This window comes from Podarcis filfolensis, assembly GCF_964270895.1.
Source record: "Podarcis filfolensis genome assembly, chromosome: 12".
In the NCBI taxonomy this organism is placed as follows: domain Eukaryota; kingdom Metazoa; phylum Chordata; class Lepidosauria; order Squamata; family Lacertidae; genus Podarcis; species Podarcis filfolensis.
Genome location: NC_139614.1, coordinates 46,735,267 through 46,761,742, shown reverse-complemented (window position 1 = coordinate 46,761,742; position 26,476 = coordinate 46,735,267). Strand labels below are relative to the sequence as shown.

The window sequence follows — 26,476 nt, the reverse complement described above, 5'->3', positions numbered from 1 at the left end:
GGCAACGTCTGCCTTGGAAATCTTAAAAAGGGGCAGGAGCAGCTGCCTGGACGCCGCCGTGGATGTTTTGGCTTCATTTTTGTCTTTGGCGCTGACTGGATCATGTGCCGTCACTCTCCAGCCCCTCCCCCATCGTCAGAGTTTGTTGACAAAAGCTTTTCTTTTGCTTTCTTAAGGTTGTTGTTCTCATCACCATCATCACCATCGCTTTCTCCTCCTCGGCTGGTTTATGGTGTGTGTTTAAAGCTGCACTCACCCTCCAGCGTTTCAGTGACCTTTGGGTGACTTTCACAAATTCAAGAGCAGCCAAGCAAAGATCCCGCGGATGGCATGGAAGAGATGGTTATTTTGGTTCTGTCTGCAGGCAGAGTGTTTAGCGGGAGGTTTGGGGAGGAAAAAATCCTTCGCAGGCCGAAGGAGGAGACGCTCAAGGAGAGGGCTGGCCCCGTGGAGGGGGCCTTCTTTGCAACTCCGGTGAGGAGCACTCCTTGCAGACTCCAGACAGACCTTAATGCAACATTTGGAGTTCTTACTATTTAGATTTTTTAAAACAAGATTAAATGGGAGGGCTGTATCTATTCCGTGTGTGTGTGTGTGTGTGTGTGTGTCGTGTGTGAATACCCCTATCGCTTGATTACTTTGATTAGAGCTGCTTGGGGGAAGGGGGACTCTCACGTCCTCCTGCCTGTCAATGGGAAACCTCTCTGTTTAATATTGTTTTTGAAGCTGGAATAAATGATCAAAGGCTCCTGTCCAGTTTTCAGCTGAATGAATCAATTATCATACCGTCTTATGTTTATTGCACCGCAGTTACCAATAATAGCAGCCCCAGTGCAGTCTGGCATTTAAAAAGCCCCCCCCCAACAGGAACCCCCGATATTTGCCCGTCTTTTCCTGCAGGCGAGGCTCCGGGATTACAAAAGAAGGGGCTGGGACTGGTTGGTGTGCGTGTGCGCGCGCGCGCAGCGAAATAGTAAGACAAAAAGACGGCGAAAGAGAGAGTCTGCTTTAAAATTAACTGCCTCTGATTCTTCCTCTCGCTCCCACCCCCCAAAAAATAAATCGGTAACACAAAAAGTCCCTTTGTATCGCTCTGGTTCATTTAATATTATTTATGGATTTTGCAATGAATTGTGGGATTTCGCCCCCTCTCATTCTGTCTTCTTCTCCTTCCGCCTCCCAACTCCAATTGTAAACAATATAGGAACCCCCCCACCCCCACCAGTGTGTACTGGAGCCCTTCTTCAGGCGAAGATATAAAAGGAAACAGATTAGCAAGACAAGGGGTGATGAATCTATCCCTTGTTTGGAAGACGAAGGTATTCCTGCATTCCTTCTTTTTTATATATATTAAAAAAGGCTCTTGAGAAGCAGAGGACGCTGCAGCTTTAAAATCGGGAGGTGGGGGCATTGGGAAACGGGAGGAGGGGGGCTGTTCCTGTCATTTACTAGAGTGCTACTGTATCACGTGTGCAAAAGGCTCTTCTGTCATTGGCCAAAGGCACGTGTCTAGGATACCGGCCTTGCAACGTCACTTGAGGAGCTCTATTAAAAATAAGAACAAAAATCCAGAGTGAAAGTATTTCAGGTTCAGTTTAAGTGGCTTCTAAATTTACACCCCCACTATAGGTAGCCAGGGAAAGCGAGTCCGGAAGAGCAAGAGAGAGAGATTCCCCTCTCATCTCCTCCTGTGCAACTTGGAATATTTGGCTCAAAGGCAGGGAGGAAGCCAGAGATCGGCTGTGATTGTCCAGATGCCTCTGTGTGTCTCAAGCCTGCGCTTGCCTTGTGCGCTGTAGAGAGGAGGAAGGCACTTTCTCCAGCTCAGCAGAGGGGGCTCCATTGACTTTTCCCCCGTGGAAGGATCGTCACCATTTTTTTGTCAGGTTGCCGCCAGTCTCTTCTCCACCCTCGGAAGCCGGACAAGAGTGGGGGCGGGGGGGGTGGCGGATGAAAGTCCTAATGATGAATACATTGCGGGGCAAAGAACGCAGGAGGGGGCTGCAGAACTGAAAGGCTGGAAGGGGGCAGAAGGAGGAACCAACTACAGCAGCCGAAGGGAGAAGGAGAAGCGGCGGCAACATATATATATATAGAAAATATTTTCAGTTCTATCTGGCTCGCTTTGCAAAGTCTGGATTTGGATTGCTCCGCGGACCCAGGCGGAAGGGGGTGTGGAGGGGGGTAACCCAAACCGAGCAGCCCCGAAGCGCGCGCAGACAAAAGCGGGAGGGCAACAACATTTGGGGACTCCGTGTTCAGCATGGAGGAGAACGAGCAGCGCCCGGGCGCCGAAGGAGGCGCCGAACAGCCGCTACCGCCGCCGCCGGAGGAGTCCAGCAGCGGCAGCGACGGGGAGCCCAACCGGCGGAGGGCGATGCTCCTGCCCCGGGTGCTCCAGGAGCCCGGCAACCATCCGCACCAGCACCCGCCGCACCGAATCACGAACTTTTTCATCGACAACATCCTGCGGCCGGAGTTCGGCCGGAGGAAAGACGGCGGTACCTGCGGCGGCGGCGGCAGCGTTAACCCGGAGCAGCAGCAGCAGCAGCAACAGCAGCTCCTCACCGCCCGGAGCCCCTCGGCGGCGCCAGCCTCCGGTTCCCCGACCGACGGAGGAGGAGGCGGCGGCGGCGGCTCTAAAGCTCTAGCCCCGGCTAAGAAAGGCGGCGACTCTGGCGCGCTCGACGGAGCCTTGAAGTCCCGCGGCAGTGGCAGCAGCGGCGGTGGCGGCGGCGGCGGCGATCAGTCGCTGAGCTCCGACTCGGACAGCTCCCAGGCCAGCTCCTTCCCCAGCGCGCAGCCCATGCTGTGGCCAGCCTGGGTCTACTGCACCCGCTATTCGGACAGGCCTTCGTCAGGTAAGCAAACAGCTCTGGACCAGGTCGCTGGCCTCTCGAGAAGAGGGTCTCTGGACCCTCCACCCACCTCCCGCCCGCGAGCGAAAGAGCTGGCGACTTGGCTGCAAGGCGATCGCGGCGAAAGGGGGCGGCGGGTTGCAATCACCCTTTGCAAAATAAGACAGTTTTACAAAGTTATCTGCTTTGAAACAAACGTGGGGAGGCAGCGGCAGGCGTAGGAGGGATTTTGATACAGTGAGGACGAAACTCCAGGAGGGCGCGGGGAGAAAGAGCCGAAGGCTCGAGCCGCACACAAAGCGATTTCCTTCTTGGCAGCTGGGAGAAATAGCCGGGATCTGAAGCCCAGGAGGCTGTTTGCAAGGTGGGGTTTGTTTTCATTTCCCCTTCTCTCCGTTTACCAAGAAGATAAGATGGAAAAGAAGTCAGTAGCAATCCTTGGAGGCGTCCTATTCTGCCCCCTTCTTTGGCTAGCTCAGCTGCTGGTCGCCAAGGCCCGACCTGCGAAGTTGTCTTCTCCGGCCTCTAGAAATAAGCAGGCCTTGGAAGTATTTTTCTTTTCTCCCTGGCTTCTCGTGCGTGCGGAGCAGCCGCGCTCGAAAAGGCCCTGGAAGTTATTGCAGAGCCGCTGAAAAGGAAGACTTACTTGCTTGCAGGGGTGGGAGCGAAGTGGGGATCTCTCCAGCCCTGCCTCGGGAAGAGAGAGCCGGGACAAGGAGCCGCCGAGTGCCTGGAATGCCCTTTATCGTCAGGGGCACTTGAGGGTGCAAATTCGCTCAATAGAATTTTCTTGTTTTAAAACAATTGGATCTCGATTTTTGTTTTATTTTTCCGAAAGGACTTTCCACCTTGCTTCCAATATATTTTATCGTCGAATAAATTCATAGGTGTTAAAAATGAGTTAGAGAGACAGCAACCTCCTTCGCTGCCGGATAATATTCCCGTCTGATTCGAAATTTACTCCATTGTTCTCCAGTCCCTTTCTTTGTTAATATTTAATTATCATAGATTCTCACCATGGCCCAAACCACCGAGTAAGTTAAACCCTGTCGAAAGATGCTTATAATACGACGGAGAATATTTCCCATCAGAATAATTACCATTCTTAAGTGTAACATTTGGAGAATACAAAATTGCAAGGCGATCTAGTTTAAAACTAACGTTTAAATTTTAATATGCATTGCACTGTAGAAGAAAAAGGGTATCTCTAAAATGTTGGGGTCAATGTTGTTAGAGGAAAAGAAGAGTTCTAATTTGTAGTTTTGTATGAATGCATTATATTTCTGTTTTTAAGGAAGGGGAAAATGCATTCAGTGTCGCAAAGGCGGCTGTTTACCATTTTACGTATGGAGCTGGCAAGAAGGATGAGAGTTGTGCAAGCTCCTGTCTAGGGGAGAATTTAATCCCGAATATTTTTCTGATCACTTTCCAAAGGCAAGGAAAGTAGGGAGGATTTGTGTTTGTGTTGTTTACATTTAGTGCATTCCGGGGTTAAGGGAGGAAAAAACGGGGCAATCTTGAAGAGGCTGTTGTGAAGATTGTTCTCACCATTCCTTTTTGAAGCTCCGCTTGGTTCACCTTTTGAAAACGTGAGAGAAAACTTCCCTCTCCCCCCTCCCTCCCCCCCCCGTCGCCCCGGGATCTCCAAGTCATTTTCTCAGGCGATTTCCCCTCCCCCACCCCAATCCGCCAGCCTCGTAATTATTGGGGAAGGCCGCAAAGGCGCTGCCCAGAAGCGCCTCTCGGACAGGCCGAATTCTCCTGCCACAGCCGAGAGTTGAGGGGCTTCCATGGACGTGAGTAGCGGAGGAGGGAGAGCGTCATCGTGGGTTGGCACCCAGCTCGAGAACCAGGCTGTGGCCTAGGCCAGGCTGCGGCGTCGCCCCGGCCCGAGACGGGCCTAGTCGCTGGGGAGAGAAAGCGGGAGCAAGCGAGCTCTGCCCTCCGGCTGACGCGCCCCCAGCAGCCCGGTTGGCGGGGGAGCAATGCGGACCATGTGTCTGCGCGCTCGCCAACCGGTTTCGCGCGGGAGCCCCGGGGGCAGCAGCCTGGTTAAAACGGCCCCGAGGAAGGTCAGGCGAGGGTGCGCAAAGGCCCCGGGGGAGCGGGCACAGCACAGCCACCCATAACAAAGGGTGGTAAAGGCTGCATGGAGCTGGTCCCCGAAACGCGCCTCCTCCGCAGAGAAAAGGAGCCCCACGTAGGCCTCCCGCAGAAATGGAGCTCATTCCCTGGCCATCTTGGCGCTTGCTTATCTCCCCACACCCCCTCATCCCCGGAGAAAAGCACGCAGTGAACTTGGGGGGTGGTGTGAGGGCACTGCTCTGGGTAAGGCAAAGGCCCCCTTGTCCTTGGCCTGGGTCCGCCTCTCCCCCTTGGCTCTCCCTCCCTCTTCTTGGACCCCACCTCGCACACCCCCTTGGGATGGTGGCGATCCAGCCCCTTTCCATTTGACAAGGAAGGCCCTGCTTGGAGAAAAAGCGAGAGGGGCATTGGTGGCATGCGCTGAACTTGGTCCCTGAGGGGCAGAGGGAACCAACTGGCACGTAGCTTCGAAAAGCGAAGGACATTTGAGACTCTCTGCGTCTCTCGCTCCCTCCTCCCCACCCAAATTCCCTCGCCCGGTGCTGCTAATTGAATTAAGCTTCCAAGCCAGGGCACGTTCTGGGCTCCCTTCCAAAGCGCCCCTCCACTCAACCTCTCTCGCTCTCTGTGTCTCCTTCTCTCGCCACGGACCGCAGGCCCCAGATCCCGCAAACCAAAGAAGAAGAACCCCAACAAGGAGGACAAACGTCCCCGGACAGCCTTCACGGCGGAGCAGCTGCAAAGACTCAAAGCGGAGTTTCAGACGAACAGATACTTGACAGAGCAGAGGAGGCAAAGCCTGGCTCAAGAACTCAGCCTCAACGAGTCTCAGATCAAGATCTGGTTTCAGAACAAGCGGGCCAAAATCAAGAAAGCCACCGGCAACAAGAACTCCCTGGCGGTTCACCTCATGGCACAAGGACTGTACAACCACTCCACGGCCTCGAAAGACGGCAAGTCAGACAGCGAGTAGATGAGGGGAGGGGGGGAAGCCAGGGGAGGGGGGGGAAGGGGCGAGTCAGAGTTTATACAATGCAATAATTTAATTAAAAACAAAAACAAATAAGGGCCAGTGTATAAAAAACTATACCAGCATAAATAGTGGGGAAATATTGTGTATTAGATATAATTCTGCAATATTCTGTGTATATATATAATTTACAGGTAAGGTGTTGTAAAAAAAATATCCAAAATATCTGATTATAAAATATTTTTTGATTTTCTTTTTGTTCTATGGAAATTTTAGATGCTAACTTTATCAATTTTTTTAAAAGCTTAAGTTACCTTTTTATAGACTTAAGCACTGTTTTAAATGGACATTGGACACTGTTTTTTGAAATTCAAAATATTAAAGACAACTTTTGCTGAAGTCCAAAGATTTTTATTGCTGCATTTCACGAGGCTGTGAACCGAATAAATAGTTCTCCTATTTGTTCTATGAGTTTTAACGTTTCTTTTTTTCTTTTCTTCCTCTTGTGTTTGCCTTTGGGATGGGTGTAGAAGAACTTTAATTATCACAATATAAATTATAAGCTAACTATGTAAACATGCTGCCCGTTTGCAAGTAACACATTCAGAAATCGGGGGAAAGAAGTACTGAAACACGATGTTAAGCCTTAGGAACGTTTCTTGAATTTATCCTCATTTCTCCATTAGACTGGAGTAAAGGATGTGTGTGTGAGTGAGGGGAGGTAGTATTTAGAGACTCAGAAAAAGTTGGTAAACAAATAGTGGCCGACTTCAATCAAGGACATCTTAATTCGGTAATTATTCCCGCCTAAGGAGCGTGATGGGAAAAGTTTAGAATAAAACCTCGTAACTTCCGGGACAGTGTCCTGGGAAGTAAAAAGGGAAGAAGGTCTTTTCTTTGTAGTTTTAGGATGGACATTGCCCAGTGTGAGAAGCCAGAGGGAGGGTAACCCCACACGCTTCGGAGCTTGCCTTGCTGTTGTGTCCCATTAGCTCATCCCATTCCCATCTGCTAGTTCCCTACATTGTTTTGCTTTGGCGCTTGCTCGTTGCTTCTTTTTAAAGTGCTGCTCAGAAAGCAGCTTGGCCTGGCGCTTTAGCTTTGCAGTGCTGCGGACAAATGTACCAGGCCCCTGTGGCATTTGTGGGGGCGGGGAGCCAGTGTGTGTGTATATGTTTGTGCACATAAGAGAGTTGGGGTGAGGAGTCTGCATCACTAGCTTTTGGGCTAGGGAAGGCTTTTCCATGCAACCAGCCTGGCTCAGGAAAAGAACAAATCTAGAGGAGGGAGGGTGGAGAGAGAGTTAGGGCACCTTTTCAGCTTAACTGACTTCTATTATGCAAGAGGATATAAAAGGAGGAGGGTTAGGGTTGTCTCTAAAGTCTCTTGGTTAGAAACTGGCCTTTTCTTTTAAGGGGAAATAATCACTAGCCCATGTTGGAAAAAAGTTGCCTTTCATTCCCGAAAATGGGAGAGATTTTTAATTGAGCACATACATTACGAAGAATTGTGAAGAATTCATAAAAGTCATAATGATTTTTGTGTATTTCTTATTGCCCCCCTTTCCTTGCCCAACATTTTTAAATTTTCTGATTCTAATGTGAGATACAGTGAAGCTAATTATTTGTATTTTATTCAGAATTTTCTCCCACACTTCAACCCTTCTCCTTTTCTTGGGGAAAGGAAAAGTCTCCAAAATATTGGCCAGAGGTCTCGCATGGGAGGATGCTGTACAATTATTCAGGACTATAGTCTTCTTGATTGTTGAGGTTAAACTTCTCGCTTTGCCTTAAAAACTCTCTTTATTTCACAATTATAGTAGACACATATTGTACATAGTAGTATCAACTTTGAAAAGAAAGAAAAGAAAGTATACAACCAATGCTGTAATTTAAAATTCTGTGAATAATCATCAGCTGCTTAGGAGACAGAAATCAATGACATTGCCTTTTAGCAAGAAAACAAAGGTGTTTTTCAGTTTATAAAACATGTGCATTTACAATTCACAGTATCAAATATTTATAAACTTATGAAATATGAATGTTTCTATTTACAACTGTGGTCTCAAAATTGTGGACAATTTCACTGCATTTTGTGTGTTTAAATCTTTGAAGACTGCATTAAATAAAAAAACCACATTTATTATGAAATCTAGAATGCGTGCATCAAAACTTTGAACCGGAGCAACATATAGTCCTTAAAGTTGATTCCTGAGTCCTAAGGGAATTGTACATAGGTGTAAAAGAGTTGTGAATGTCAAGTTAGAAGAAGAACAATTTTGCCACCAGATGGTTAATCGATTTGTTGAATAATTAAGAAACTTTAGATAATACATCTGTACATGAGAAGGGCAAGCAAACTTTTAAACATTAGAACTTGGAAGCATTCAGGGCTAGTAATATATAACATGACAGTAATATATGTACAATATGTTTTGTACATATAACAAGTTTCCTCTTTTGCGAATATATATACATTTCAATGTCTGAACAGCTGGGAAAGTGATTTAGAAAAGTATGTTTGCAAAACCTAAAGTTATATAAATTCATAAATACGAATCCAATGACAATAATATCCAATTTGAATTTAATATTCTGGTAGGGAGAGTGAAATAAATGTGGTTCTCATTTGCTTTAGTGCAATAAAAGAGATGTTATTCCCAAATATTTTGGCAATATTTCTTAAGGAGGATTCTTTTAAAAAGAAAAAGAGGCTGTAGACCAAAATTATATTACTAGACCTTGTTTCTGCTATAAGAGGTCAATGCTTCAAAATGTTAAACACAAATGGTATCTTTGAACTTGCTTTTTCATCATTCTTAAAACATATTTGGCATTTCTACCTACCATACAATAAATAAATAAATAAATAAATAAAATCCAATATTCTTGGGAGTAAGCCCAATTGAACTCAGTGAGACTTACTTCTGAGTATATAGGATTGCCTTGCATTCTGAATTCTTCTAAACCTCGCTGCAACTTCCCAAAGCAAATACTGTATAGACCGTTAATATATACAATCAATTCATTGCAGTGGCTTTAGACAATATGCCAAAAAAAGCAGGAATATTTGTAAAACTAATATTTAAAGAGACTGAGCAGGCTGTCGTATCCTTTTTGGAGAACATAACAGTCTTGCAGGAAATACTGTCTGCTCAAGATCCAGACAGAAAATACCAACATGAAGCCACTCAAGTTCCATGAACTGTATACCAAGTCAAGTGTATTGCACGAAAAGGGGAATTATTTCAGCACACCCATCGAGATACAAATACCTTACAGAGCAGCCTTTAGTATGCAAACGCATTGGTTGACAGGGAGTCTGTGCAACCCGATCCAAAGGGCTTTTGCTTATTCGGAAGTACGTCCCACTGTGTTCGATGGGGCTTACGCCCAAGCAGATGTCCATAGGATTGAAGCCTCAGAGAGCAGCCGCAGAAACTACCACAATCGCACAAAGTTTGCAGTTGGAATGGGAAACTGCAAGAACTTAAGACTTTCGGAAAAAATCAGCAGTATTAGGAGGGGGAAGAGAATATGTTTCGAGGCAGCTTGAACTGAAAGCTTACAACAGGCCATCAAGAATTACGTTGCCATTCCGCGCGGAGAAAGAGGCCTTTAACAGGAATGCGAAAGCGAAAAAGCGAACAGGGCCAAGTGTGGGCTGTTCTGTTCAAAGGGGCACGTCCTGCATATTGAAAGTTTCAGCCCTTGTAAAACTGGATCCGGATGAAAGCGAAGGCAAACCACAAAACCTCTAATTTAACTCGCTTCCCACCTAAAAATAAAGACTCTACAACGACAGATATGTTCATTACATAAATCACTACTACACTCAAGTCAGCCAAATAACACAACAGTTGTAACTGCTCTCATGTAAAACTGCATTAACTCTGAAAATACGGTGTTAGGAATACGGTCTTAGGAATGCATATAGATTTTAATGCGTGGGCAGATACATAAAGTTAACTGTACATATGATCACCTACAACCCAGTTAAACCAAAGTGCTTCTATTTAAATCCAGTTTTAGTCCCATTAAAATCAGTTTTAGTCCCATTAAAATCAATGGGACCAAATCAGCTTAAATCCTACTACTTAGTTTCAATTGGGTTGCAGTTTAACTTGAGGGTGCAGGATGTAGAAATGAAGCCATGCATACATTTAAAAGTATCTGCAGGCACACAACCATCCGGATCTTAAATTCCGTAACTTAGAAGGTTTCTGAGACGAATGCGACCAATCTACACCTGTAATCTACTCTCAAACCAATTTACTTGGTTCCATTGATTACAACAGAATTTACTTTCTTAACAACGTTTAATTGCTTAAGAAAAAGTTTTTATCATTCCAGGATTTTAACAGAGCACTCACAAATAATGGTATTTCTCATGGAAATAAATTAATCATATCAAACAGCAAGCCCTATAAGAAAGTGATATCACGTATCATTTGACAAAAGTGTTTTTTGAAAATTAAAAGCATAATAATATGCATTTAAGTTTTATATGGATCTTAACTTCAGGCAGGTAGCTTGTTTTATAAGCAATTTCTTTTTCGACACTACGATCTGCTCCAGGAACCGCTCCATAGTAATACTGCATTCTATAATGCCCCACACAGGCAATATTCCAGGCACTATATATGCAAATGTGCTTGCCCTATTGTGCCATAGGTATAAGGTAAAAGAGATGGATTCGTTGTTTATTTACACTAGCGCAGTCCTACGAAGGGTAATAAGACTACTTCTGTGCAAGTGGTCAGTGAGTCGCCCCCTCAGAGGGCGAAACTATTTAGCAAGCTTGGGGTTGTGGCAAAAAGTCATTCTGCATCCCGCTGATTTAATATCCGACCTGTCTATTCAATCCCCGCCCATGCAGCCATACAAAGTGCCCCTGGGATATCATGATTTCTAGACCAGCATCTCTAACTATGAAATGCTAAGTAAGGAGATAATGTAAAGATGGCACAACTTAATTTGGTAAACATTCAGACTGATTTCAACAAAATAACCAAGCAAAATAATTTTATGACACCTGGGATAAGAAGTAATGCATGTTTTCTAAGATTTCTCTAGCACTTTCATACGGTAACAGCCTAGGAAAATCCAGGCATTGATAAGACCAAAATCTGAGTTCCTGGCTCCAAGCGGGGCATTCCCTTTGACTTACTGGTTTAAATACCTCAACTGTGGCCAGGATTTCAGACTCCTGGAACATCCCAGGAGCTCTTTTGTGGTGTGAGAAGGTGCTGGGAAGTCCCCAGGGCTCACCCACCAGCACGGGGCTAACTCTGGGTGTGATTTTCTAAGCAATAGCCTACCTTAGGTTTAGGGTAAATTTCGAACTACGGGGAAGTGTTTGGGCGGCGGTACAGCTATGTTTCTGTACAACCATGTGGGAGCCAGAGTGACCTAGTTGGAGGGAGCAAGAAGAAACTTGAGCGATCCAGCTTGGATGACCATAAGATCCTGGCCTCTTAGAGTCGACACAGTTTCTTCTCTCCCACTTCTTCACATTTGGTCTTTTTTTGAGTTGCAGACCAAGATGCAACTTGCTTTGGAACAAACTGAGGAAGAATGCAACCAATTTGCGTAAAATTTCCCATTTAACCAAAAGGGCTACTCCAGTGTAAGTGGCTTGTGATTTACAATCTGGTAGATCGCGTGGGCCCCATTTGCTGCTCCTGTTTAAAGCATCGTAATGCATTTTTCGTTAATATGCCAGTTTAGGCTCGTTTTAGTGTTTTTAATAGTAAAATCAACACCAGCTCATTGATTTATTTCAGCCAAGACAGAATGATTACAGTTTAAGAAGACTAACATAAAAATAATGCTCTTTCTTCCTAATATGGACTTCCACTCCCACCTTCCTTCTCACTGTTGAATTTGTAGCTTTTGTATTTTTGATATAGTTTAATGCTATAACTTCTGTAAAGCACGGACTTTCCAGGCACACACAAGAGTACCTAGAACCACGCGTGATATTATTTGCCTATGCCTACGACACTACTGGGTCTATTGGAAATATACCATGCATTTGTCCAGTTAATAAATATTTAGGGAAAGGAAGAGAAGCGAGGCTCAGCAACAGACCAGCTGGTCGGATGCAGAACTGTCATTGCTCCAAGCGCCAACACAAGTCCTTCTACAGCATCGGGTCCGCCTACAATACTTTATTTAGAAAAACCTTTCTGGATTTTCTTCTGTGTGGAAAACAAGCTGTTTCATTAGGCCCTTCCTTCAGGTTTTGAGAGACGCTGCGGTTGCGATGTAAATGCTACCATCTTTCCCAGGACATCTTTCCTCCTCTGAATCTCTAGATCCAACTGCCAGGCTGCAGAGAGCTTTCTCGGCGGCGTCTTGATTTCCCTGGCAAGCGACACCGTGGTTTAGCGGCAACAGCGCCAGCGACGGCGGCATCTACTTGCTGTCTCATGTTGCTTTACTTCTCCTGAACAATCCCGATTATTTTCTTCCTCTCCACTTCTTCCAACTAGATGCCAATCTTTTGTCGAACTTTTTGATTTCGTAGAATTGGGATACCTTAATCTGGGAAAGATACCCGTTCATTTCCTCCACGGAATCTCCCAACAGACCTTAAGAAGGAAAAATTTGAAGTTTTGCAGAAGTCCATCAGCTGTGGTCTCTTTTTAAAAGCCTCAGGACTGCCCAGTTTCTTTTTGTCTCATGTATCTACACCATATGGTATCTTCTACAGAGGTGCTTCAGTCAAAAGCAACTGCCAATTCATTATACCTTTATAAATAGTTACAGTGGGTTTTTTGGGGGGGGCAGTTGGGATGTTGAGCATTGTAAGAGATTATCAACAGCAAGAAGCCAAAATTATAAAAGGCATAATTTCAGCTCTGACCTATTCTCTGCTCCTGTTTCTTGTACACTGGAAAGGTAAAGCAGCCAAGAATCTTTAAAGACCAAAGACTAGATTTGCTAAAGACTTTACAAATTTATTATAAGTTTTTGTGGATCACAGTCCACTTCTTTTAAATTCCAGTGCAGAAATGAGTGAAGGATCTCCTTCTCTGCTTTCTCATATGTACTTGCCAGTATCAGGACCCATCTGATGCACTGTTTTAACCCAAAACTTGAATGAAGTAAGTAGTAAACTTCCTAATTTTTCTCCCCTCCAGCGATCCTGAAGCTAAATAAATACAAAAGAAAGCAAGAGAATGCACACATGCATGTGTGTGTGCATACAGAGGAGCCTATATCATTTCATATTTCTGTCTATCTTTTATCTGCTTGTGAATATAACTGTAATAACACCAAGAGAAGCTATTCTACTTCCCACCCCCCAATGGAGCTGGGTCTAAGTAACCCTTTTAAATGTAATTGGTGTTCCTATAGCTAAAACATAATAGGCTTTGATTACATGCTAAATAGAATCAAATGTAATCCTTGAGTTAATTATGTGGAGATAATTTTATAATTATATCAATTCAATTTAAAAAGCAATGCATTGTAACGTCACATTCTAAATGGGGAGTAATGACTCCAAATAAAATACTCATTAATTTGAAGTATCTCAAACTCACATCAGGCTTTCTTTCTCCCAACTCCCATCTCTCTTAAATAGCAAATGGGAACATACATTTATCTCATCCATTGTCACATTACCTGTCTCTGCTCATATCCAGAAAGTGGAAAACACTGGAAAATCACAGACAAAAGAGGCTGTCTGAGAAGAGCATTTCCCAGCATTGACCTGCTCTCAAATGCTAAAGAAGCTGATCTGCATTTCTATTCTGCCTGGCTTGTATGTGGAAGTAACGCCCAACGGTCACTGACTTGATGAGCTAGAGAGAGAGAATGTGCTTGTGTCTCACAGACACTCTAACTTACTATGAATAGAGTCTGTGGCCAGAAGACTGGGGTGAAGGTCAAAGCCTATGTCACAGCTGCAGGTGGGCTCATTTCCTCTCCCTTTGTCCCCTTCCTCTTCCACAAAGTCATCTCACACCTTTAGGGTAGAGGTGTCCACTTCCCCACTTAAGTTTGAGGGGATTCACATAACAGATGCAATCTACTCTGAACAATGCAGAAGAAATAGAATCAAAATAATGACCGACTCTTGAGAAAATTCTGTAATGACGTAGAATGGAGGCAATGGGAGTGAAGATGAGTAAGTGTTTCAGTAAATATCGCAAAGCCAATATGCACAGAGGACCTCCATTTTCTTAATATTCTACCTCCCCTGGCCCAGAACCTATTTGCCTCTGAAACACAAAAGTATTACCAGAGGGGCACAGTATCAGCTTGCTTCCATCTAGTGCAACGGTGCCTTTACAAGAAGCCAAGTGATATGAAAGGACCATGTGGAGAGGCAGCAGCACAGTTTAAGAATGCAGAAAGTGTAAGGTACGAAACTTAAATGTCAAAGTTCATCAAGGTAAATAATCTGTAGTTCCATGCTACAGTTTGTAGCACAATGGCAATAATTTAACGAAGATCAATTTACACAAAGCTCTACATGCACTAAAAAAAACACCAGGTAAGAATTTATTTATTTATTTATTATTGCTAAGTCAAGGTTTGGAGCTTGCTGCCCCTTTTCAGTAAAGGTTTAAGCATCCTGTCCCTTCCCCCACAGAGTTAGTTCATCCGTACATTTTTTTAAATGCTTCCTAGTCAAACTTGAATATGCAATGAAGCTCCAGAGCTTTGTGGCGGAAATATAATTAAACTGGTGAAAGATGTAAAAGATGAAGAATGGGGATGACATCAGGCCGATTTCACACTTGGCACTCGGATGGCTGGGCCCAAGCCGTGCTCTTGCCATGCAACACAGATCAAAGTGCACTGCCACTGCTAAAAAGGCAAAAGGGGACTTAAGTATGCTAATCCCCAGGACAAATATATTTTAATCTTGTTAGAATACAAGTTAATGCTGCAGCTCAGTGGCTGAACTTTGTCAGAGTGTAGAGATCCACTTTTACTTTAGTTATGAATGAGGTAGACCTCCTGGTTTATTCATACTTCATAAAAAGTAAGTTTGCTAAATGAACCCCCTTATACTGATCACTATGAGTTTCCATTAATGAAAGATGAGGCCCACAATTCTGAATGACTAGCTTTTGTGAATGCTTAACCTGAGATGCCTCAAAAAGAGCCCAAATTTTGGTACTGATCAGTACCCCAATGGCTAAAAAAATCAAGCTGCCTTAAGGTGTTTCAAAGAGACAGCTAAAAGTGAGGCACCAAAATCAGCCATAATTTTCCAAATATGGACTGTAAGACTATCAGCATTCCTAGTCACAGTTAAAATAAAGATTGGCATGCAAATATATTGATTCCCAAGAAATAATTTTGATGAATTTTGAGGCGCTTTCCCCACAAATCCCATACAACTGAATTCTACATTTACTCATTTTTTAAAGTGTTGTTAAAATAGCCAATGTGTTTGAATGTTTAGCTTCAGTATGCACTGGGAAGTTCTCCTGCACAAGCCCCATTGTACTCTTGCAGCTCCCTTTCAATTGAATGGGGCTTGCACAGAAGAACTTCCCAGGGGACTGTGCCCTTTGTGTTTTTATTGTGGTCTGTATATGAGGAATGTATCTATCCTAGGCTGTACCCTAGAAGAATTGGAAGTAATTGCCATTTAATTAAATAAATTTAACATTTACAAGAGTCTTTTTAGGATTGAGGTACTGTACAACTTCTCTTCAGTCAGATTCTGCATCAAGATAACAATTCAGTTCTAGTATGCTTTTTTCCCCTTAAACAAATTGTCTAGAACATTTATTCAAGAATGTTTAAGGAAAAAAATATTTCAAAGTCATAAAATTAATTTATTGAATTTCCTATCAATAGGGAAAGTTCTAAATACAGTGCTTTTTTCTGGGGGTACGCATACCCCTAAACATTTTGTGAATCTAAGTTTGGCCTCATTGAGGGGCAGTATTTCAATATGAGCTGGAAAATGAGAGTGCCCCTTAGCATTTTTTAAAGGAAAAAAGCACTGTCTAAATACATAAAGAAAACCAAATCTCATACAGTAAAAACATGTCATTTCGACATTGCCAAATGTGATGTGTTAGGCCACAATTGTTTAGGTTTAAGATATCTGTTGAGTCACCTACATCCATGTGGCATATTCAATTGTCAGTATTAGGATCTTTAGACATTTGAAAATGTATCCTTCACTAAGTGTGTGTAACATGGTAACCTACATCCCATTGATTTGTAATGACATTATCATTACAAAGTCATACATACTGATATTTTTTATTTCAGTTACGATTTTATATATACAGATAGAGAGACAGAGAAACAGACAGACAGATCGTTATTAAAAAACAAGGGACCCCTGCAAAAAAATGTTCAGTGTACCCATGCCTAACAGAAGTGCTCCTGTTCAGGATTCTAGCTAGACAACCCTGCTGTTCTCCAGCAGTGCTTTCCATTCCACCTTTTCCAACTGTCACTCTACATTCCACAACTACTGAGCATTCTATGTCCTCATTGGGCTGTCTCCACACCCCCAGTTTGGTTCTTTTAGATTTGGAGCTCCCCAAAGTATACTGATATCTTCCTCGTATTTCTGAATGGCCCTGCTATTGTTGTTCTTTTAAAATTATATTTTTATTGTTTTTAATAAAAGTAACAGTACTAAGATGGAAAATAAACATAAAACCGTGTAAACATGCAGGAGGAATAATAATATAATAAAGACAACAATGAGGGCACATGGTTTATCCTAGAGCAGCTGTGGAATTATATTATCTGAACAGAGCTACTCATGAGGTTTAGCATTATGTTGAGCGACTGAGTGCTGGTTGTCATAAGGTGGGAATGGATACCAGTTCTCAATTAAACTGTCAGTATGTGCTTGTCCAGTGAATGCATTGATTTGTTTCATAAGGTTGTCCATTAAAACTAATGTCCAGGGCTTTTAATACCATTGGTTAATATTTGGCATATGGTGACTCCTTCAGTACGAAGATATTTTGAACCTTGTGACTAGCATGATATAGCTTATAAAAGGTTTCTGAAGAGAATGCAATCTTGGCTGTTCTTTAAAATGTTACTTAAGTTTGGATCAGGTAAGACAGGTCTATTTAGGAGGATGCTAAGTTCTTTTTTAAAATTTTAGTTTTCAGTAGCTTTCAGCCATCTCTCAAGTGTTATCATCTCCCCCATAAAAATAAAACATCAATTAAAAATATATTACGTAATAGAAATACAAAATTCAGAAGCATTAAAACCAAAGGAGTCAGCATAATAATAATAAAAAATGTCTAAAAAGTAAAACACAGGAAGACAAGGCATTTGGTGGACTTCTTTACAGAGGGAATTCCACAACAGTGCCACCACTAAGAAAGTCCTGCTCTTGGAATCCCACAATCAAACATTTTCTAAAGGTATATGCATGATGGCTGAGCCGCATTGGTCTCAAAGCTTGAATAGGTTCATGTAGGCAGTCTTTGAGAAAAACATGTTACTAGACTGTTGAGGGCTTTAGAGGTTAACACAAGCACTTGAAATTGAACCAGGAATGCATTTGTAACCAATGAGTTTTTGTAGGATAGTTGTAATGTGATTAGGGATGTACAAATCTGCCAATTATAGTATCTCTCAGTTTCTCATTTTCCCAGTCTTAAGTTCTATTTGCCATATTTCTGCATCACTTTGTGAAATTCATCAGCATGTTAGTGTGCATTATACATATTTTTATTCTCATGTTTAAAGCATTTCCCCCTAAATAATGCAATTTGTATGTGATTTTCAGTAATATATGCATTTGTATGTACACTTTCCACTAGTATATACCTTATTGTACACATTGGTTGGTTGGGAATTCAATCAGAGAATTTGGATATGTGTGAATTCTCAAGGATAGCTGTGTTTAAGTTTGATTACTGTTTCCAGAAGTGTGAATTAAACCATTCCCCACCCCCTCATCATTAAATATTGTAAGCTCAACATGCTCCTACCATCATCCTGATGACAGTATTATTTACCACATACAGTTTCTGACCTGCTTATAAAGGTTCATTTCAATAGCCCAGTCTGGATACAATTAGTGCATAAATAACTGAGGCCAGATTCTTCTTTTCTAGGTTAGGTCACAGTTAGCAAACCAGCTGAGGCTAGTAAGGTGATCTGTCCACTTCTGCATTCAGGGATAATATTGGGACCAGGAACACACTGAGAATGGAATGCATATCTGCACCCAAAGCAAATACTGAAAAATAGGTCCATTTATTATAGATCACTTTTTGTATTTGTCCTTTCTGGCCATTTAAAAAACATATTTGGTATTTTGCACAAAAATATGATTTAAATGTTTTTACATATCTGTGAAATTCAGTTTATTATTCAAAATGATTTAATAGGCTCTTGTAAAACAATGGCAAGGTAATTGGACTGGTGTTTTAATTTTATATGTATTCTCTTTTGTTAAGTAATTAGATGTCATGAAGAAACAGCTGATTATTAACAAAAGCTTTCAAAATAACGCTACCCTTTTTGTGATAATTGTATTTCCTCTTTAAAAATATGAATTAATCAAACTTCATATCATGCCACTCCAACATAGTCTTCTCCACAGCCCAGTTTGTTTAAATATCTTTAGTCCCATTGAAGTCAATGGTGGAATAAATTGGTTTAAATCCTTGCATATCAGCTTACCTGACTTGTGGATTAGGCTAACATTATCCTAATTTACAGCTGAGTACATTAGAGTATAAAAAGGAATTTGGCTCATCACTCTATTGCTGTTGTGAGAACTTGGCTTAGCGACTTGTACAATATCATACTGTGTGACAAAACTGGAAAAGAGAATCCCCCACCTGAAACTGTACATTAATTCAAATTAGAGCTAATGTTATCTCGCCATATTAGAAAAAAAAGACAACAATGAACAGGAAGTCAACATTAGTGTGAGAAGGCATTTAGTTACTTCTTAGTGATATATTATTTTTATCCAATATTAACTTGTTTGAATTTTTAAAACATTACAAATCAAATTGGTCAAACAAACTGTACACCCATAATTTTATACTAGTTCTTTTTGGGGCTACACTTCAGAAGATTTATGCTCGTATATTATTACATATTAAGTTAAATACATGATACAGCTAATCTATGTTAGTAAATCCTATTAAGGAAAACTTTAAAGGATGTTATACACTAAATTTGATATATAGATCTGAATTTGCAATTAGAATAATCAACTGAAGTCAGTTTTACATCTTAATGATGTTGTCAAAGTAAACTTTTTTCCTTTAAAAATGAAAAATGTTAGTTTTGTATTTTAAGGTCCATTTTTGCAGCTTTGCTTCTTCAGTTTTCTTTTTCATATCTCTCTCCCTCCAAACTACCATCTATTTATCAATGTACAGCTTCTGAATATAGATGGGTTGTTGTTAAACTTGGACATTTAAATTTAAATTATTTCACTTTTAAAAATGCTTGAATCATGTAGGATAAAAATGCAGTGCTTCTAATTAGATGAAAGAACATCAAACATGGACTTCCAAATAATAAATGTCAGGATTAGGTAACAAAACTCAAGAAAATAGTTCACCCTTCTAATTCAGAGGAGGGGAGCTACCCACAGGTTTGCCCCACTATGCCAAGAAGACATGAACTACAAAATGCTCCTTCTTCAGAAGCCTATTAGTTTCTCCCAGACGCTAGAGAGACCAGAAGCATCTTGCAGATAAACCCAGTTAGTTTCTCACAGATAAGCCCAGTTAGTCAAGCCCTCTTGGAGATGTTGAGCTAGCTGAGATGTCAGGCAGCTCAGACACACCAGAGGACATACCGCGGCAGCTCATGGGAAGAGCCTAGGCCCTGCCATACTTCTAACCACAAGCTTATCTGCCCCCCCCCATATTTTATTCAAGTTGGCACCCTTGCTTACATGCATGATCCTTCAAATGCAGTGATCTGCAGCTCCACCCCCAGTTAGCCAGAGTGCCATTTTAAAAATGTTTCACTGTGTGTAATCTTGCTCTTTGGGAAACGTGGTATGGACCTTTTTTGTACACCTTACCCCACTAAGTTGACTGAAAGGCTGGACAAGCTGTGGTCACCACAGTGGACACCTTTGGACCAGGGTTGGACTTTGGTCTTTCAAATTTCAGTGGTACCCTGTGTGAAGCCAAAATTTGGCACCTCCTGCCTCTCGTCTTCCATTCTGATAAATTCACTACACCATAGTTCTGACAACCTGCAGCACTCACTAGGCATGGCACTCAATGTGGTAGAACTGGCTGCACCATCTGAAACCTGCTTCTGCTTGGAGGACTCCATGGACCCAAATAAACACTCTTGTTGTTAAGTACCCACTACTAGAGGCTGCAACTGGAGGAAGAAGCCCACCAGCCATACATAAGGCAAGACCAGGCCTACCCCAACTTTGTGGGCATTATCAAACCTGCATCTCTAGACCATAGCTGTCAACATTTCCCTTTTTTAAAGGGAAATTCCCTTATTCCGAATAGGATTCCTGGCTAGAAAAAGGGAGAAGTTGACAGCTATGCTCTAGACCTGTCACTCCTCCACTCTGGAAGACTTGTGTACCATGCTGCATACTAGTAATTAACTGCAACCCAGCTGCATTTCCCAGTAATGATGTAAACTGCTTCACTGTTTATATCTTAGCTTATAACTTCAGAAATTTTTCTGTTATATTGTAGCCACAATAATCTTCTCATGCAAGCCAAATATCCCTACTCATGTAGAAACCTGTAGAAATGTGCCTCTTATCCTACCTGTTTTACATGGGAGGGTCCTCTATAGATAAACAGATCAACCCTCTTCCAAATAGCCATGCTAACTAGATACAAGATCAAAAAGCTGAGAGGAAGATTATATCTGTAGTTTAATTAGGAACTATCAAAGTATTCAAATGTCCATAATCAATTACATATTCATAGAGCAAACAAACCAGAAAAATCCATGTTAGATAGTTAGATACATTTTTTCTAGTCATCTTTCATAATAATGCAATGTATTAAAAAAGTTACAGAGCTTGTTACTATAATTTTTTTAATTACCATATATTTTACACACTTATATTGGAGCTTTAATTATTGTACAAAATAAATTTATTATTTGTTTGTAAAGATGAAGATTTTGAGTCGCATCAGTTGTTTTTCATTGAGAATGTCAAATGTATATTATTATAAGGAATTAATCAAGTTCAAGGACAAAGAGGTGTATGTATAGAAACATTTAATGATTATATTACTGTTAATAGGTATGTTATTAAACTAATTGTAATATTTAGTAATAGATTTTTCTGCAATGTTTCTAAGGTACTACCATCTGACTTTTCACTTAAAGTCCTCATATGCACAGATAGACAAATTAGAATTAATCCTATACTGCATAAAACAACAGAACATATTTCATAAGGATATGGAGAAGATCTTCACAATTCACTTATAATTGTTGTTGAAATAAAGGATGAGATAGTAATTAAGCAAATGGAACAACAAGCTATCCTTAAGATACAACAAGATAGCAAAGAAATTGCAAAAACCGAAGCCAAGATTAAGGGCATTGACACACTTAAGTGGTGGGCTACCCTGCTTGGATGGAGTGAAAATACATCTGTAGTTCTTACTACAATAGCACTGCCTAAAATGATCTTGGCATAGCCACAAGTAGCAATAGAAATAGTATATATCTAATTAGCTGAATGAAATCAAGCAATGTGATCCTAAATACCACATGACCTAAGCACCATACATACAAGATTAAAACAACATTTCTTGATGAACGTATCTGAGGTAGGAGTTTCACAACCAGGGTGCCAGCATAGAAAAGGTCTATCTCTAGTAGTAATCCATTTCACTACTGAAGGTGGAACCACCTGGAGTGGAGCATGCTATGAAGACCTTAACAATTGAGCAGGTTCATAGTGAAGCAGGTACTCTTTAAGATATCCCATTTTAATTGTATCCATAAAAACACTGGCAGCACTTGTGAGAAGTAAATTGTTCTATCCACCCAGTTAATAGTTTAGCTGCTGTACTTGGCAGCACTTGAAATTTCTGATCAATCTTCATCAGCAGCTGATATATAATGCATTGCAATACTTTAACCTTGATGTTATCAAAACATGGATAATTATGATATGATCATGTTTTTCCAGAAGGGACTGCAGCTGGCTCATCAGTTCATGCTGGTAGAAGGCACTTTTTGACCAGATCATGCCACTTAGCTTGGGCATCCGTCTGCAATGCATTCCCCAAGCTGCAGACTTCCATTAGTGGGGATGCACCCACATTAACAAGCAGAAAGTTTCTACTAGAAACCCAGTAACCTGAGCAACTGAACTGTCTTTCAACATTTTGTTTCAACTGGGCTTAAGTTAATTAGGCCAGTTCATTACTTACTTGTGGTTCTGGACTTAGATCAACTGTTTCAGTTTCCCAAAGACAAATCCAATTTTCTGATACAGTGGTGCCTCATGTTATGAACTTAATTCGTTCCAGAGGTCTGTTCTTAACCTGAAATCGTTCTAAACCCAAGGTGCGCCTTTGCTAATGGGGACTCCCGCTGCTGCCATGCCGCTGGCATTTGATTTCCATTCTCATCCTGGGGCAAAGTTCTCAACCAGAGGTACTACTTCCAGGTTAGCGGAGTTTGTAACCCAAAGTGTTTGTAACCCGAAGCGTTTGTAACACGAGGTACCACTGTATTTGTTCCTTGTAAATCAGTATCCATACTTTTTACTTTTTTGGAATCTCCAGGTAGGACTGGGAAAGATTCTGGTCTGAAACGCCGGAGAATCACTGCAGTCACTATATACAGTACTGAACTAGAGGGACTAAGGCAGGGGTCAGCAAACTTTTTCAGCAGGGGGCCAGTCCACTGTCCCTCAGACCTTGTGGTGGGCCAGACTATATTTTGACGGGAAAAAATGAACGAAATCCTATGCCCCACAAATAACCCAGAGATGCATTTTAAATAAAAGCACACATTCTACTCATGTAAAAACACCAGGCAGGCCCCACAAATAACCCAGAGATGCATTTTAAATAAAAGGACACATTCTACTCATGTAAAAACATGCTCATTCCCAGACTGTCCACGGGCCGGATTGAGAAGGCGATTGGGCTGGATCTGGTCCCCGGGCCTTAGTTTGTCTACCCATGGACTAAGGTGTGACTTGGTATAAGGCAGTTTCTTGAGTTCCATCCCAAGACTATGTACACTTGCAGATACTCCCAGGCATGCATGCATAAAACTCCCATTGAATACACTGGGACACACAACTGAGCAGAAATGCATTGGGTTGGACTGAGGTTGGACTGAATGGACATTTTTGATTGGCTACTGACACCAGTCTCTCCACTGTGAGACTGAAGTTTGTACTAACCATTCTACAGTGCAATTATTTTGTTTGATTTTACTTTTATTTGGGGTCTATAGGGTGTAATGGGAGGGGTAGTATCGCTAGTGGGGAATATAACATGCTCCTTCTGAGATAGTTTGTCCACCTTTGGTCCCCCCTACCCTACACTCAGTCCTCACCTGCAGCTCCCAGAAGCTATCAGCATGCGACAGTGTGGCCAAACCCTGGGAAACAGCTTTGACAGGCTGGCTAAACCAGGGGAGGGTAGCTGATGGGTCTCAAACTCCCGGTGAGTTAGGGTCTTTCCCTGCGTACAAAGACAGGCTCCAGCAAATTGAGCAGGCAAGACCAATGGTCCAATGGTCAAGAAGGAGGTTTATGTGTTGTAGAGGGAAGTGAGGGGCATATGGGGCTCATCAACCTGGGAAGGTAGCTCATCTGGAAAAGGAAAATTCTGATCTTAAACCTCCGCTGCTTTGCAGGATATATTCAGAAGAAGAGAAGACTAAGAAGTGAACCCTACACAAATCTGGAGTAGAGTCCCTAAGACAGTTGGGTGACGCCATGTAAGTCTTATTCTAGGAACTCCTGCAGCCAAGTTGGTGCCAAATGTATTGCTCTGATTTCCTTTGGATCATATCAGCAAGGCCAAGAAGGGGGTCTTGTCATCTGGGCATCGCAGCACCTCCATACACACTGCCCAGGCTTGCTCCCTGAGGACGTCACTTTGGTGCTGCTAATGCAGCAGCATGACTTCACCCCCAGAAGCGCACTCCATTGTCTCTCAAGACAGATGGATGCCGACAACAACTTTTATTTACAGATTTATATACAGCTTCACAAACAAAAACTACCAGGAGCAGCATACAAGAAGATAAAATACCAAATATTACAGGCCAAGGAAACCAAAAGCAATAAAAGCATTTTTGCAACTATACAGTTAATATTCCAAAAAATGACCATACCACGCCTCAGGGAAAGCCTTCTTAAACATAAGATGTTCTCAATAGCCACCTAAATATCCATACACTTTTTAAAAGAGGAAACAGTGGTGGTGAGAGAGAGAACAAGAGAGTGGATGAAAACTGGGGTATCTCTAGTATACAAGAGTGTCCCTGATTTCAACTTTGAAATATTGAGTTTGTCCAGGTGTTAGTTAGTGATGCTTTCCTTATCAATCTAGAATGGCGACCACCCCCCTTAGCCCACTTTCTCTTCCCCAGTCCCATTTTCTCTCCCACAAAGATAGGAAAAAAGGGAACCACGGAAAGCAGAACAATTGAATTTCAATTCAATAATTAATCAAACTTACTTTGCCTTCATGCCGTCGTTTTCCTGAATCCGCTCATTCTGGTGCCAGGGTCAGCCATGGGTCCATTCCTTGCCTCACAACACAACGCCCTCAGAGTCCTCTGTGTAAAATCCTGTCACATAATCGCTTCTTCCATCTCTCCTCAGCATTGTTGTCCTCCTCACACGTATGGCCTCTCCCGCTCTCTCTTATGCTTTCTCTGTTTCTCCCTGCCCTTCCCTCACGCTCCTTCCATTTTCCCTACATTCGTGCAAACAGCTACTTCATAGACGAAGAGGAAGTCTGAGGTAAAATGAGAAACAAACGGAAAAGTGGTCTTCACTGTCATCCCCCCCCCATACATGCGTTGTGTATAAATAGTACAGCTGATGGCTTTTGACAGTTATGTTTTTAGGAATCACTTTTTCTTACGATTGTAGGCTGTTTAAAATTGTTTTTAATATGGTGTTTTAATGCTGCAACCCCGCCCTGGAACCTTAGGGCAAAGGGCAGCTAACAAATGAACCAATGAACGAACAAAATATCTATATCTATATCTATATCTATATATCTGAGGGGGACATTTATCAGTAACACCCATGTAAGGCCCTTCTAATGTGAACATACACAGCTTTTTCTATGCAGCTGTAGGAGTCTAGAATGTTCAGCCCAGGCAACCTGGGGAAATTGCCATGGCAACCAACTGGCACAGGTGGTTGGCAGTTAGGTAGCATTAAGGCCCAGGGAACCTACTGGGTTGCAGGCCTTTCTAGAGAGCCAAGGAAGTCAAATGGACAGTTCTCTCTCTCTCTCTCTCTCTCTCTCTCTCTCTCTCTCTCTCTCTCTCTCTCTCTCTCACACACACACACACACACCCCTGCTCTATCTCCCTGCTGACCAAAGAGGAGAATTCCTGCCACATATTTTCTTTTTCCTCATTGTCCAGTGTAGCCTTCCAAATTCTGTATGGGACAAGGCTTTGTAGCGGGCTTTCAACCCTTATCAGTGAGATTAAATAACTGCAAAACCATGTATAAAAAGGCGACCCCATTTGATCCAGCTTTTTTCTTTTTTAAGTGTAGATGCACTTTGTAAAAAAAATTCTGCACTTGAAGTATGCTACTGCTGCTGCTTTTTTACAAGGAAATACTGCTGTAGTCATTAGGTGTATGTTTTATAGTTGCACCTGTGATTAATAGATAATAATGTTATTTCACTTGCGTATGGTACTTGCAGGAGTTGAGCTGTAGAGTTTATTGCTGGGATGACATTGTGAATAACTGGACACGCCTATTATGTTATTGCTTATTATTATGAATTGAATTCACACAACTGTTTTTCTTGCTGATGTTGATCTTCATGTGCATTGTGTTGTTTATTATGTTACTATGTTGTAAGCTGCCCTGTGTCCTTTTGACAAATGGTGGTATATGCAATTTTTAAAGAAATAAAATTAATAAAAATCAATACAAAAAAAATATCTTGATGGCCTTAGAAGAGGTTTATAACGTTGCTCTACCTGCTAGTAACTCCCCACTTCTTCCTGGCATTGACAAGCTGATTTCTTTCTTGTACCTTTTCTCTGTATTTCCTTTTCCTTGTTGCTCATATTCTTTTCTGTTCTCAGTCTGAGAGGAGGAGATATGAGTTGAGTTCATTTTTGGAAAATAAAATAATACCCTGCCCTTTAGTCAAAAGGCTCTGACAGCGGCTTATAAACATAAGTTCTAGGACAGTCACATCTTGTAATCTAAAAAACACACAACACACAAGGAAAATGGAATGGGAGGGAGGAGGAAAAAGCAAGCTGGAACACAGCTGGTAACAACTCCCAGGCCAGGAAAACAGAGCAGCTCCTGCCCGACAACTCTTCTGTCAGACATATGATATGAGTCATTTTGGGATACATTATTCATCTGAAAAGCATAATAATAACAA

General features: G+C 42.1%; 1 protein-coding gene and 1 long non-coding RNA gene across 5 annotated transcripts in view; one reads left to right on the top strand and one right to left on the bottom strand.

The window, feature by feature from the left end:
• The window catches only part of LOC310746296, a 97,705-nt gene that overhangs the window by 65,002 nt on the left and 6,227 nt on the right, over positions 1–26,476 (bottom strand). For both annotated transcript variants that reach the window (XR_014540595.1, XR_014540596.1), the window contains exon 2: positions 24,560–26,166. This is a non-coding gene — a long non-coding RNA (uncharacterized lncRNA). The remainder of the gene's footprint in view (positions 1–24,559; positions 26,167–26,476) is intronic.
• EN2 (engrailed homeobox 2) lies at positions 1,265–5,935 on the top strand. 3 transcript variants are annotated; one of them, XM_083580008.1, is made up of 3 exons: positions 1,265–1,319; positions 1,630–2,861; positions 5,600–5,935. In XM_083580008.1, the coding sequence occupies exons 2-3, from the start codon at positions 2,264–2,266 to the stop codon at positions 5,914–5,916; spliced, it is 915 nt and encodes a 304-aa protein (XP_083436134.1). In that variant the 5' UTR covers positions 1,265–1,319; positions 1,630–2,263; the 3' UTR covers positions 5,917–5,935. The 3 variants fall into 3 exon arrangements, 2 of the variants coding, with proteins under 2 accessions (XP_083436134.1, XP_083436133.1); XM_083580007.1 differs by lacking the exon at positions 1,265–1,319 and having other exon boundaries at positions 1,577–2,861; XR_014540505.1 differs by lacking the exons at positions 1,265–1,319; positions 1,630–2,861 and adding an exon at positions 4,507–4,654 and having other exon boundaries at positions 5,600–5,701.

Coding starts and splice junctions, on each gene's coding strand:
- EN2 (XM_083580008.1), top strand. CDS start 2,264: ATGGAGGAGAACGAGCAGCGCCCGGGCGCCGAAGGAGGCGCCGAACAG. Junction 2,862..5,599: donor TTCGGACAGGCCTTCGTCAG/GTAAGCAAACAG, acceptor CACGGACCGCAG/GCCCCAGATCCCGCAAACCA.